The sequence below is a fragment of the Myodes glareolus genome, chromosome 11, assembly GCF_982192425.1.
Source record: "Myodes glareolus chromosome 11, mMyoGla1.1, whole genome shotgun sequence".
Classification (NCBI taxonomy): domain Eukaryota; kingdom Metazoa; phylum Chordata; class Mammalia; order Rodentia; family Cricetidae; genus Myodes; species Myodes glareolus.
The window spans coordinates 90,253,916-90,267,136 of record NC_142036.1 but is presented as its reverse complement, the minus strand read 5'-3'; the positions used below and the strand labels follow the sequence as shown (position 1 = coordinate 90,267,136).

The 13,221-nt window shown below is 38.1% G+C and overlaps 1 protein-coding gene across 1 annotated transcript; it reads left to right on the top strand.

The window, feature by feature from the left end:
• The first annotated feature begins 7,560 nt into the window (after positions 1-7,560).
• On the top strand, positions 7,561-9,042 carry LOC125387948 (heterogeneous nuclear ribonucleoprotein A3). The gene is given in 1 exon segment (XM_048415805.3): positions 7,561-9,042. A coding segment is annotated over 1 exon segment (1,074 nt). The 5' UTR covers positions 7,561-7,594; the 3' UTR covers positions 8,669-9,042.
• Positions 9,043-13,221: the final 4,179 nt, after the last annotated feature.

The following is a 13,221-nucleotide window of genomic DNA, read 5'->3' as shown; positions in this document are numbered from 1 at the left end:
CACACCTCAAAATCACCCCATCTATGACCTTCTGGAGCATGTGAAGGGACTGACCCTGCAGAACCATAGATGCAGGATCTCCATGACTTGGGACAATAGCAAAATATCAGAGGGTAGATTCAGCAAGGGTCCAGTATTGATGGCATGCCAGAAGCCAAAGGCCTTGAACCTGAATAACAATATATTACACAGTGAACATTTGCAAGTAAAGCTGAGTGAATGAAAGGGTATACTGAGAGACACACTGCAGCTCCCAATGTCACTAAGATAAAGAGTTAATGGAGAGGTGGGAAAGACAGAGGAGTGAAGAGGGTTTTGTTTGTTTGTTTTGTTTTTCATTAATTTTCTAAAATTTTCTTCTGGTGGGAGATGCTACAGGGTGAGGAGTGGATATAGAGGGACTGGGAAATGAGTGGGACTAGGGTGCTTGGTGTGAAATACTCAACAAATACATAAAAATGTGTTTTAAAAAAAGAAATGCATCATGCAATTGGGAAGTTTAAACTTCCATTCAACTCTTTTCTTTGTTCTTTGTTCTCAACTCTTGGCAACCCACCATGATATTTTAGACAAAGAAAAACAGAGAAGTAACCTAATAAAAGAACAATAACCTTGATTTGCCTAAGAAATTTAGCTAGTAAATAAGAAACATATGCCTCTGAGGAAATAGTTGGGGTATAAAATTAAATTATTTTACTAGAAACATGTAAGTAAAGGAGATAAGAAAATCAATGTGAAGAATAGACTCAATCAGGCATCCTAGAATCAGATATCCTAGAATTTTTACATAGAAAGAGAAATGTATGTGAAGAAAGTTTAAAAAAACATTCCCCATGTGACATCATCACTGAAGACCCTAAATCAGATTACTGTGGGAAAGCCTCAACCTCAAGATAATGTATTACTGTGCTGGTATACCAGATGGCTTATGTGGGACACAGACTCAGTGATGTTGGCAAAAGGACAACTACTGAACAGAGACCACTATGGGGAAACTGTCCATCACAGTTGACCCTAAGCTCCATGAGGTAACCTTCACCTACATCTAAGTGACAATACCCTGGACCACACTGGATAAGCAAAACAAAAATTAATCCTGGCCCATAAGCACTTTCCTTAACCACATCTTGAGTGAAACAATTCACTCCACTTTTTTTTTTTTTGTAAGCTGACATTTGGTTTGAGGACAAATATCTGAATATTATCAAAGTTTAATCTTTAAATTATTATTTGAGCAAAATTAGGCATAAAATTTACTGAGTTAATAAAGACTTTTGAGAGCATTCCAAACAAGAGTCTCGGGTCTTAATTTTATTTATCTACATTTTATCTGAACATGTTATGTTGAGATTTGAGAAGTACTTTTACAAGCATTTTATACTAGAAGAGTTTTTCTTTTCTAACCTCACCAGCTATTTATGTTGTTTAAAGGTCAATGTGTTGCAATGACAAAGTCTTGGAATACAGAGTTGATTTTCACACAATTCACACTGTGCCAGAACTGTTGGCTGATACACAATTATTCTTGCTGAACTGGGGCACCCATAAACACCACAAATCATCCTCCATAGAATATCTTAAAATTAGCTTGGCTGATCTGCTACCCAAACATATAGGTTTTATTTACAAGTAAACTGGTAAAGAACTTCTGATAGCGATACTAAAGGTCCTAGCTTGAGCAAAGTCTGGTTCTGTGAGAGGAAATAATTAAATTTCATTTCATTCCCTCCATTCTCACTGCTCAAATGATGAAATGGGAGAGAAGTGTCAACAGACACCTTTCTAAAGTATGAGGGCAAGAAAGGCTACTGTGAGGCCTGCCAGGGTGGTGGACTATTTGATATGTGGTGATGTTGTTGTTGTGATTTCAATACTGTACCTTGGAGCAGTACAAATCTTCATAACCAGATTCAGCTGAAACTCTCTATCTAGGTAGGATTCTGGGACCTGTGGCATCACTGCTGTGGGACAATGATCTTGTACCCTGTAAAGATTTGCCAGTTGTATTGCTTTAATAAAATGCTGATTGGCCAGTAGCCAGGCATAAAGTATAGGTGGAGCAACAAGAACAGGAGAATTCTGGGAAGAGGAAAGACTCAGTCTGCAGTCGTCACCCAGACACAGAGAAAGCAAGATGAGAACACCTCATTGATAAAAGGTACCAAGCCACATGGCTAACATAGACAAGAATTATGGGCTAATTTAAGATGTAAGAGTTAATAAGAAGCCTGAGCTAATAAGCCAACCAGTTTCTAATTAATGTAGACCTCTATATATTTATTTGGGACTAAACGGCTGTGGAACTGGGCAGGACAGAAACTGTCTGTCAACACATTACCTCCATGGATGTTCTTCCTGTGACTGATGTTGAAGGTGTTTATTTTAACATATTATTAGTACATTCTGCTCTAATCCAGTAATAGCCAGATTTTATTCCATGATAAGAAAGGATGTTGAAAAACAGTGAACTTGAGATAGTCACAACAGCCTAATTAGTTTCTTTTGTCTCAAATGTTTCCAAGAATAAGATGTTTCCAGTACCACGTGCATACCCACCAGTATGGTCTGATAGATACCTGAAAATCTGTACATTGTAGTCAAGAGCTATCCTAGTATCTCCTTTTCCTGGTTTTTAGAGTATAACCAGAGAGTATTGAAGGGAAGAAGAGGGTTGATTCTCTGGATGCGAATTCACTTTTCAGAATAAATCATGCTAGGTCTATGGCCTACCAGTGTTCTCACAGTACTACTGGTGAATCAATGCACACTCTGGAGAATCCAGTCCAACATCCCTCAAACCTCCACTCTATCCTCAGTCCCTCCATACGCCCTGACATTAGGTTCTCTCCTTTGGGTGCTTGCCTAAAAATGAGCAGTGTGAATACCACCCACATATCTCTGGTCATACCTGCATAGAACCTGCCTCTCTGAATTTCTATTCTTATGAAGCAAAGGAAGCTATGCCTCTCTAAGGACTTGTACTTTTGGTTCATATTTTCTGTTTTCTCCCCACAGCCATTATTTGATGACAGATCAGTAAACACATAGAACCTGGAGCTCATGACTGAGGCATCTAGTGATGTGGGAGAATTGTCTGTATTCTGTCAATCATATTTTAATAAAACACTGATTGGCCAGGCAGGCAGTATAGGCAGGAAAGCCAGACAGGAAGTAGAGGTGGAGCAAACAGACTGAGAATATTCTAGGAAGCTCCCTCTGCCAGTTCTGCCCAGACCACCGGAGAGAAAAGATGTAAGCTGCCCCACTGGAAAAGTTACTGAGCCATGTGGCTAACGTAGATAAGGATAATGGGGTAACATAAGTTATAAGAGCTAATAAGTAGCCTGACCTAATGGGCCAATCAGTTTATAATCTTATGGAGTCCTGTGTGTAATTTTCCTTGTTGCTTGCCGGTTGTGGGGTACCGGGAGGGACAGATACCCCAAGCAAGCCGGCCGTCACACTACAATCTAGGGCAGAATGTCTTTGCCCAGATTCAGGTCAGAGCCATGCTTGTATTATCATGCAACCACCACAGGCTGTATACTTTTGAGGTCTGAGCCTGTGTTTTTTTTCTTTGTATCCAATTGTAGCACAGCACTTGGTAAACATATGCAAATAAGAACAAATTGAGACAAAACTTACCACTTTTGTTGTTTCAATCACATACAACAAGTTCATTGGATATCTGAATCTCTCTCTACCAAGATGGTACAAAGTGCAAGGCTTTGTCTATCACATTTACCAAGCTTGCATTAGCCCCTAGTATGGGGATAGACACATAGTAGAGCTTATGGATTTCTAATAATAGATGAATAAAATGTATAAGATTCTCAAGAGCATGACTCCAAACCAATGAAAGAAAAAGGTGATTCAGGGTGAAAGTCTTCAAGGAGAGTAAACATTTGAAAGTCAGTTTGGAAGGTGGTATTTAGATAAAGAAAGCAGGTCCCATTGTCCCACAGTCTCATGAACTGTGTCCTTTATTTATTCAGTCAATGGGAAAAGATGACAGGGTTCCTCTAGAGGCTTCATATTTGCTCTTTTGATGACTGTAATTGAAGCATAAGTAGAAGACTTGCACTGTCCCTGGCATAAAGCTAGGTGTGCAGAATCCACATATAACTACATACAAAAACTACATCTGCATTTTTCAGAGTCTTTAATATTGCCTATTTATGATAGTGACATAGTTTTTTTAGAAATGAATATTTTTTATGTTTAGGCAACACTATAAAGAAAATATCTTCCAACTGAGTGGTGGTGGCACATGCACTTGGAAGGCAGAGGCAGGTGGATCTCTGTGAGTTTGAGGCCAGCCTGGTCTACAAGAGCCAGTCCCAGGACAGGCACCAAAAACTACAGAGAAACCCTGTCTTGAAAATTATATATATATCTTCCTTCTTTTAGATAAGAAAACACAAATCAGACATTATTTAAAATACATGCACAAGTTATCTACATAACAATACTTTAGTATTTGCCATGTGATAGGTGCTGAAAATGATGACATGTTAATATCATGATTATTATGAATCTCAAGCAGGGATTCAGAGTAGAAGGCCAAAAGAATGCTGATCATGATGGTTAGGGAATGTTATCACTCATAGAAAACTCAGGGTGAGATTGACATCAAGTATGTAAAGCTCAACGGTGTGATCAGTTTCTTCCTATACTGAGGGCAAGATCTTAATTATAATAGAAAAATAAATTAAATACCACTCAATTATTTGTTCATTCATTCAGCACATTGTTGTGTTTGCTGCAATTGATGTAATACTAATAAAACTTCCTTTTATTCAAAGCTCTATGCTTCCTATATATTATCACATTTAATAGACACAATAAGTGTTATCATGCAGATGAAGAAAATATTCAAGAGGATAAGAACTTGAACCTGGAGGAGTGACCACCAGAGGCCCTCCCTGCACCTGGAGGAGTGATCACCAGAGCCACAGAGCCCAACCTCATCTGGAAGATGTGTGACCACCTAAGTCACAGGCCTCATTGGAGGAAGAGATGGGTAGACAACAGTGTAAGAAGACACTCAACGACATAAAGAGTAAGACGCTACCTCAGAAACTAATGGTTCTACAATAGAAAGACATGAACATCTCAAGGCAGATGAAGCAGAAGAAAACAATTTCAAAAGCAACCTTGTCGACAGAGGTTTCTGTCCTGCCCAATCTCACAGTCGTTCAGTCCCAAAAAATAAAACACACAGAGGTCTACATTAATTATAAACTGATTGGTCTATTAGCTCAGGCTTCTTATTAACTCATAACTTATATTAGCCCATAGTTCTTGTCTGTGTTAGCCACACGGCTTGGTAACTTTTTTGGTGAGGCAGTCACATCTTGCTTGCTCTGTGTCTGGCTTCCTCTCTATCTGGGTGATGACTGCAGACTGAATCTTACCTCTTCCCAGAATTCTTGTTGCCCTGCCTCTACTTCCTGCCTGGTTGCCTCACCTATACTTCCTGCCTGGCTCCTGGCCAATCAGCATTTATTTAAAATACATGTGACAGAGTACAGACTCTTGTCCCCACAGCATAACCTTATGAAGATGGTAGAGGCCCTTAAAGAGGAAATGAAAAATTCTCTTAAAGAAGTAGAGGAAAAGACAAGCAAAAAATTGGAAGAATTCAACAAATCTCTTAAAGGAAACAAAGAAAGCCAAGGGGAAAAAAACAATCAAACAGGTGAAGGACATTAAAAGCTCAACCCAATATGAGATACTGTGTCAGGTTTGACACTTAAGAATGTCTGCAGGAGATGCCTGTGCATTATAAGGAGGTTTTGCTTTATTTTCTTTTGGAAAAAGCTCGAAAGAGAAGAATAGAGAATGAGCCACCATCCTCCATGTGGAGGAAACACAGTCTAAAGTCACAGAAATCTAATTACTGCTTACACTTGATAAAATATATAATTAAATATAATATAGAGTTAACGTTAGTTCCATAATATAAGTTTCTCTGTATAACATTAGTAAAATTTCAATTTTATTTTACAAGATGAACATAATTGACGAAGAAAAGGAGGCTAAATAGACAAATACTATGTGGTTTGTCCTAAGGGCCCTTCATCATAAAGATCAGGAGGTGTTTGGAGAACATGGTTGAGGGTCACAACAGACATACTCTGGAATAAATGGTTCCCAGAAGGAGATCGCAGCTGACGTTCAGGCCACAAGCTCCTCATGAATAATCAAGACACCTGTGAAACAAAATCCTTATAAAATCTACAATGAGACATCAATCAAGTGAACACTGAATGCAGGATATAACAAAATTTTGGAAATATAGGGCAATTGGAAAACTTATGTAGATTAGCAGGTGAATGACCAAGAAATAGTGTTAAAAATAACCATGGTATCTGGAGTTTGAAGGAAATTGCAATTAATAGACATAATTCCTCTGGTGTAGTTTGACTGGTTAAAAAACTCAGTTTGACTGAGCACCTGCTGCAGTCTCACCACTGTCTGGGTTCAGATCCTGAGACAGGGAAGAGACATTATTATGAAGAAATGAACCTTCCAACAACCAGATGAGTTTCACAGAAGTTCATCCCCAAATAGCTCCAGTTGTCTTTATTTATATATTAAAAACAAGCATATTTTCCCATACTAATAAACAAATTTTTCCCACCCTTCAATGCTAACCTCTGGCAAAAAACAAATATGCCAAATATGTTTTTTTTTGAAAACAACTTTTACATCAATACATTTTCACATCAAAAACAACACTTATCCTTTTCCTATCTTAACCAGATATTGAACCAGGAACATCCTGTCTTTATAAAACTAAAAGGTGATTGACATAGGCACATATTTTCAAGAACACCAATCTCATTCAAAACATATTTGTTTTGTGTTCTTTTGTTTTTGTTTTTGTTTTGTTTTGTTTTTGTTTTTTGTTTGTTTGGTTTTGGTTTTTTGAAAGCTACAGGGTTTCTCTGTAGCTTTGGAGCCTGTCCTGGAACTTGCTCTGTAGACCAGGTTAGCCTCGAACTCACAGAGATTCAAAACATATATGCATATGTTTATATTTATTGAACACGCCTCTGATCCTGTCAGTACTGAATTAGAACAGCTCCTGGGGTCTGAAGTTACAGCTGACATCCCCAGATGAGAAACCTGAGAAGCATCAGCTCCCAAAGAATTTTAGGGAGAAATATTCAAGAAAAAAAAAATGGGGTTTCCAGGAATGATTACATCTGTCCCATGCGTGATTGACAAAATGACACTAAAACTACCGAGAGAATCGTCAATATTATAAGAGGGAAAAGAGGATGCAGACCACATGGCCCCAGAAGTATTCTATACTGTCCTGAAGTCCACTGGTCCATGCCAAGTGAGACTGTCCCCTGAGCTTTTACCTCATCTGGAGAGCTGTTGTACAAGCACACATATACTGGTCCCAAGTTAAGCCACACAGCTCCCAACAACTACCCTGGTATAGCTTCTTATGAGAACTTTGTAAGAACAAACTCTACAAGCCACAATAACAAGTAGCTACTGGTCTGAAGACCATTAAAAAGTTTAATATATATATAGATATTGAACTCGAGTTGGAAGAGGCGAGTCCGGTCTCAAAATGGAGGGCCATGATCCAAAGGAACCAGAACAGTTGAGGAAACTGTTTATTGGTGGTCTGAGCTTTGAAACCACAGATGATAGCTTAAGAGAACATTTTGAGAAATGGGGCACACTTATAGACTGTGTGGTAATGAGAGATCCCCAAACAAAACGTTCCAGGGGATTTGGTTTTGTGACCTACTCTTGTGTTGAAGAGGTGGATGCTGCAATGTGTGCTCGGCCACACAAAGTTGATGGGCGTGTGGTGGAACCAAAGAGAGCCGTTTCTAGAGAGGATTCTGTAAAGCCTGGTGCCCATTTAACAGTGAAGAAAATCTTTGTTGGTGGTTTTAAAGAGGATACAGAAGAGTATAACCTGAGAGACTACTTTGAAAAGTGGGGCAAGATTGAAACCATAGAAGTTATGGAAGATAGGCAGAGTGGGAAAAAGAGAGAATTTGTTTTTGTGACTTTTGATGACCATGACACAGTTGATAAAATTGTTGTTCAGAAATACCACACTATTAATGGGCATAATTGTGAAGTGAAAAAGGCCCTTTCTAAACAAGAGATGTAGTCTGCTGGATCACAGAGAGGCCGTGGAGGTGGATCTGGCAATTTTATGGGTCGTGGAGGGAACTTTGGAGGTGGTGGAGGTAATTTTGGTCATGGTGGAAACTTTGGTGGAAGAGGAGGCTATGGTGGTGGAGGTGGTGGCAGCAGAGGTAGTTATGGAGGTGGTGATGGTGGATATAATGGATTTGGAGGTGATGGTGGCAACTATGGTGGTGGTCCTGGTTACAGCAGTAGAGGAGGGTATGGTGGTGGTGGACCAGGCTATGGAAACCAAGGTGGTGGATACGGTGGTGGTGGAGGAGGAGGATATGACGGTTACAATGAAGGAGGAAATTTCGGTGGAGGTAACTATGGTGGTGGGAACTATAATGACTTTGGAAATTATAGTGGACAACAGCAATCAAATTATGGACCCATGAAAGGGGGCAGCTTTGGTGGAAGAAGCTCAGGCAGCCCCTATGGTGGTGGCTATGGATCAGGTGGTGGAAGTGGTGGATATGGTAGCAGAAGGTTTTAAAAAAAACAGCAGAAAAAGGCTACAGTTCTTAGCAGGAGAGAGAGCGAGGAGTTGTCAGGAAAGCTGCAGGTTACTTTGAGACAGTCGTCCTAAATGCATTAGAGGAGCTGTAAAAGTCTGCCACAGAAGGAGCGATGATCCATAGTCAGAAAAGTTACAGCAGCTTAAACAGGAGGCCCTTCTTGTTCAGGACTGTCAGAGCCACAGTTTGCAAAAAGTGCAGCTATTGATTAGTGCAATGTAGTGTCAATTAGATGTACATTCCTGAGGTCTTTTATCTGTTGTAGCTTTGTCTTTCTTTTTCTTTTCATTACATCAGGTATATTGCCCTGTAAATTGTGGTAGTGGTATCAGGAATAAAAAATTAAGGAATTTTTAAGTTTTCAAAAAAAAAGTTTAATATATAAGAAATCATTGAACCTCTGTACCCTGAATATTTTATGCTTTCTCCACTTTTGTACTTGAAATTTCACACTAAATCACAGCATTGATACCCATTTAAATCACCACAAAATCAGGAACAAGGGTCAGTAAGTTTGCCAAACCTGATAACTTGAGTCTAGTCCCTAGGACCTTCATGGTGAAAGAAAAACATCTACTCCCTCAAGCTGTCCTCTGATTACTATTACCAATAAAAAACAGGAATCCGATATCAGAGTAAAAACCTGAAAGATCAGAGAAGCAGATGAGCAGCCTCTTCCTTTCCTCCATCCAAAAGGGCCTAGATTCTTTCTCCACCCTGACTTATCACTTCCTGTCTTCTCTTTGTACAGACTACAGACCTCTATGGTTAACTAGTGGTTAGTTTCATCCTCTGACTCCAAGCAAGCTTTATTTCTCAGAATACAAACAACAATTCATCTTTTGTCTAAACAAAAAGTGAAGGTTTAAGCTACATTGTAAAACAATATACAATAAATACAATAATTATATACAAATATATACAGACAATAATTATATTAACAATGTTTACTCCAGTTACATTTGACAAAATCAGAGAAAACACTCCATTATTTATCCTATCTTGGTAAGTCCAAAGTGTTGTACCTCATTCACTTTCTATCCTAAGTTGTAGTACCAACCCAAAATTATCGTTTTATGTCTCTCAACTTTATATACTTTACACCTCTTTTTTGAGTTTCCTTTCTAAATTTTTTTAACAAGGAAAACTATAAATATCTAGCTTTCAACTCCATCAGAGACCTGAGGAAAATAATACTACCTGAGCAAATAGGAAGTGAAAACAAGAGACTTCCAAAAAATGTGAGAAATGATTGAAACAGCTGGCTGCCTGAACAGTAGTCACCCAAGATTCCTCTGTAACATTGGAACATCTATCTTCAGCCTACAGGCCTACAATATCTGACAGATTTTTCTATGAAGCAGGGATTTTGAAGGACTGTCTCACCTTGTTTTGGCAAAGTTCAGCAGTCACTTTTCTTTGTGTCCTGCTTCTTCAATTTGAGCAGCACACTGCCAGCAGCTGAGGCAAGGGCAGTTTATTGCCCAGTAGCTAACTTTTACCACAAATAAATCAAAGTCTATATGGAGTTTCTTTGATGTTCATTATCTTCCCTAAAGTAAGTTGGTGCTGCCAGGAGCAGACATGTCTCACTATCATACAAACAGAAACTATGTTATTAAAATATCCTAAATGCCGTATTCCGTAGATCTCTGAAGTGTTTGAAAACCTCCTATATACCTAAAACATATCTCTGTTTGGCCTTGAAAGCATACATAACATGCCCACGAGTTTGATTGTAACCAGGCAGTGGCAGTGCATGCCATTAATACCAGCACTCAGGAGGCAGGGGCAGGTAGATCTCCATGAGTTCAAGGTCAGTCTGGTCTGCAAAGTGAGTTCAAGGACAACAAAAACTGTTACACATAGAACACATAGAAATTCTGTCTCAAAAAAAGTTTGATTGTAATAGGTGACTAACTACTAACCTGCATTTCTTTATTATCCTAAATAGTTTGTAATAATAACATTCAATGACTAGAAATTATCATTACATTGTTAAATGAGCTGCATAGGTACAATACCTTGAACAAGAGTGGAAACATATATAGTATGTTATAACAAGAACAATCTTAAATTTGTATCAATATACAGAAATATCTTAAATAAGAGTAGAAACATATGCCCAGTATAACAAAAAAATTCTCAAATTTGTATCAATATACAGAACTAAATACACAATACTAAATATCAAAGACTAGTAGTTGGTTTTTTTGGTTTAAAAATAGATTCAATAATCTACCATTTTATCCTATCATATCTATATTTCCCCCTTTTCTTTTCAGAACAAGATCTCTGAATCTAATCTCCTTTGTTCGGCTTTCTTCCTGAACACTACCAATAATCACTTGTAACTAATTCACTTAAACAATGACAAATATTCATAATTGCCCACCCCACTATTTGGAGGCTGCTTATTTGTTCCTGGCTGCCCAGACCACAAAATAATCACAAAGAAACTATATTATTTGCAATACCATTTGGACAATAGCTTAAGAATATTTCTGGCTTACACATATCTTAAATTAACCCATTTCTGTTTATCTGTGTGTTGCCACATGGCTGTGACTTATCAGCAAGGTTCCATCTCTCATCTGTCTCCAATGGGACTACATGACTTCTTTCTGACTCCACCTACTCTCTCCCCCTCTATCTGTTTGGAACTCCTGCCTTTCCCTATTCTGCTAAGCCACTGGTGGAAACCGATTCATTCATTAACCAATAAAAGTAACACATATATAGAAGGACTTCCCACACCATTTTCCCTTTTATGTTTAAAGAAAAAGGAAGGTTTTAACTTTAACATAGCAAAATTACACATAACAAGACAGGTATTAAGCAAGAATTACAGTTACAATATTTGTATCTACTTTATCTTAACTAAGGAAAAATTCAACTCCATCAAAGACTCCAGAAGGATATAATGTTTCCCAAGTAAACAGGAAGTGCATTGTAAGCAACTTACAAAACTTTAGAATTGACAGAGACTTCTTGCTGCCTGGACAGTCACCCAAAGTTCTTTTGTAACATTGAAGCATCCATCTTCAGTCTATAGGCCCATAGTATCCAGCAGACTTTTCCATAAAGCAGGAAATCTGAAGATTTGTTTTATCTTGTAATGCAATGTCCATCTGTTGCTTTTTTCTGTGTCCTGCAGAATGTCTGGAAGACTCTTTTATGAAGCAGGATCCCCAAAGGACCATCTCAGCTTCTTTAGGCAGCTTTAGCAGTCATTTTTCTGTGAGTCCTGAAAGTTCAGTTCATACAGCATAACATCAAGCAGTCCAGGCAAGAGCAGTTTCTTGCCCAAATGGCTAACCAACTTCATAAGGAGCCTCTTCAATGCCCATCATCCTCTTGAAGTAGATTGGTGCTGCCAGGAACAGATGTGTCTCAGTGTCATAAAAAGTCTAACTTCTTAAAATATTTTAAATGCCATATTCTGAAAGTCTTTGAAAGATTTGAAGAATACCTAACTGAAATATATCTCTATATATCTAGCAAACCTAACTAAAACTAACATGACTACAAGCTTGACTATCATAGATGATTTTCTATTAACATATATTTCTTAGTTATGCATTACCTTTTTAAATGAGCTGCACAAATACAATACCTTAATTAAGACCAGCAATACATATACACAGTATAACAAAATTGACCTTAAATTTTATCAATAGACCAAGATCCATACCAATGCAAAGTATCATCTCTATAGCATATCCACCTTTAAATGTAAACAAATATTTATAAACAATTATTTAGGGAATTTGGGCATAGTTCTTTCCAAACTGCTACCTGTTTTTTGTTGGCCAGAGTATCTGAGGATTCACAGAAACCTCTCAGGGAGGTCTTGGTCCACCAAACCACATTAGTCTGGAAGGATTCTACAGGCTCTCATCTTCTATGGAAACAAAAGAAGAACCTCCTTTCCAAAGCAAAAAAATCCTTAGACCCAAAGATTGAAGTCATGATGCTTTTAAAATACGTATGTTGGTTTAACTTAGCAGTCCATACAATGAAATGTCTGTCTGTACTTAACTCCTTCACAGTCAAAAAATTCAAAGAAAACACAATAATATACATAATTCAGACTCTCTGTGTAAATTCCATCTTTATGTGACTTGTTTTTCTTACTCTATTACTTTTTCTACAAGGTTAATATTTGTTTTATTATCTTTACTCCTTTAATCTATCTGTATTCTTTTATATTACATTTACTGTCTTTTTACTATTTTTCTTCTCTCTCCAAAGTCTACATACATTTTTAAATACACTGTGGCTCATTTAGAGGGTTTTTTTATGTATGAATCTGTCCTATTGTGTATCTGGAAGCCTTTTCTGTCCAGGAGCACTTCTTAAAATTCTAAACAGTGGTGTTACGAAGGACTAAAGTTGCTTTGCTGTTGGCTCCACCCAGTCCAACATGGCAGAGGTCTATTTAGGGCCTCTGAGACTGCTGGGTGGGAGCCATCCTCACCACCTCAACTCTGGGTAGCACTGTGTGGAGCATATAAACACTGAGTAAAAG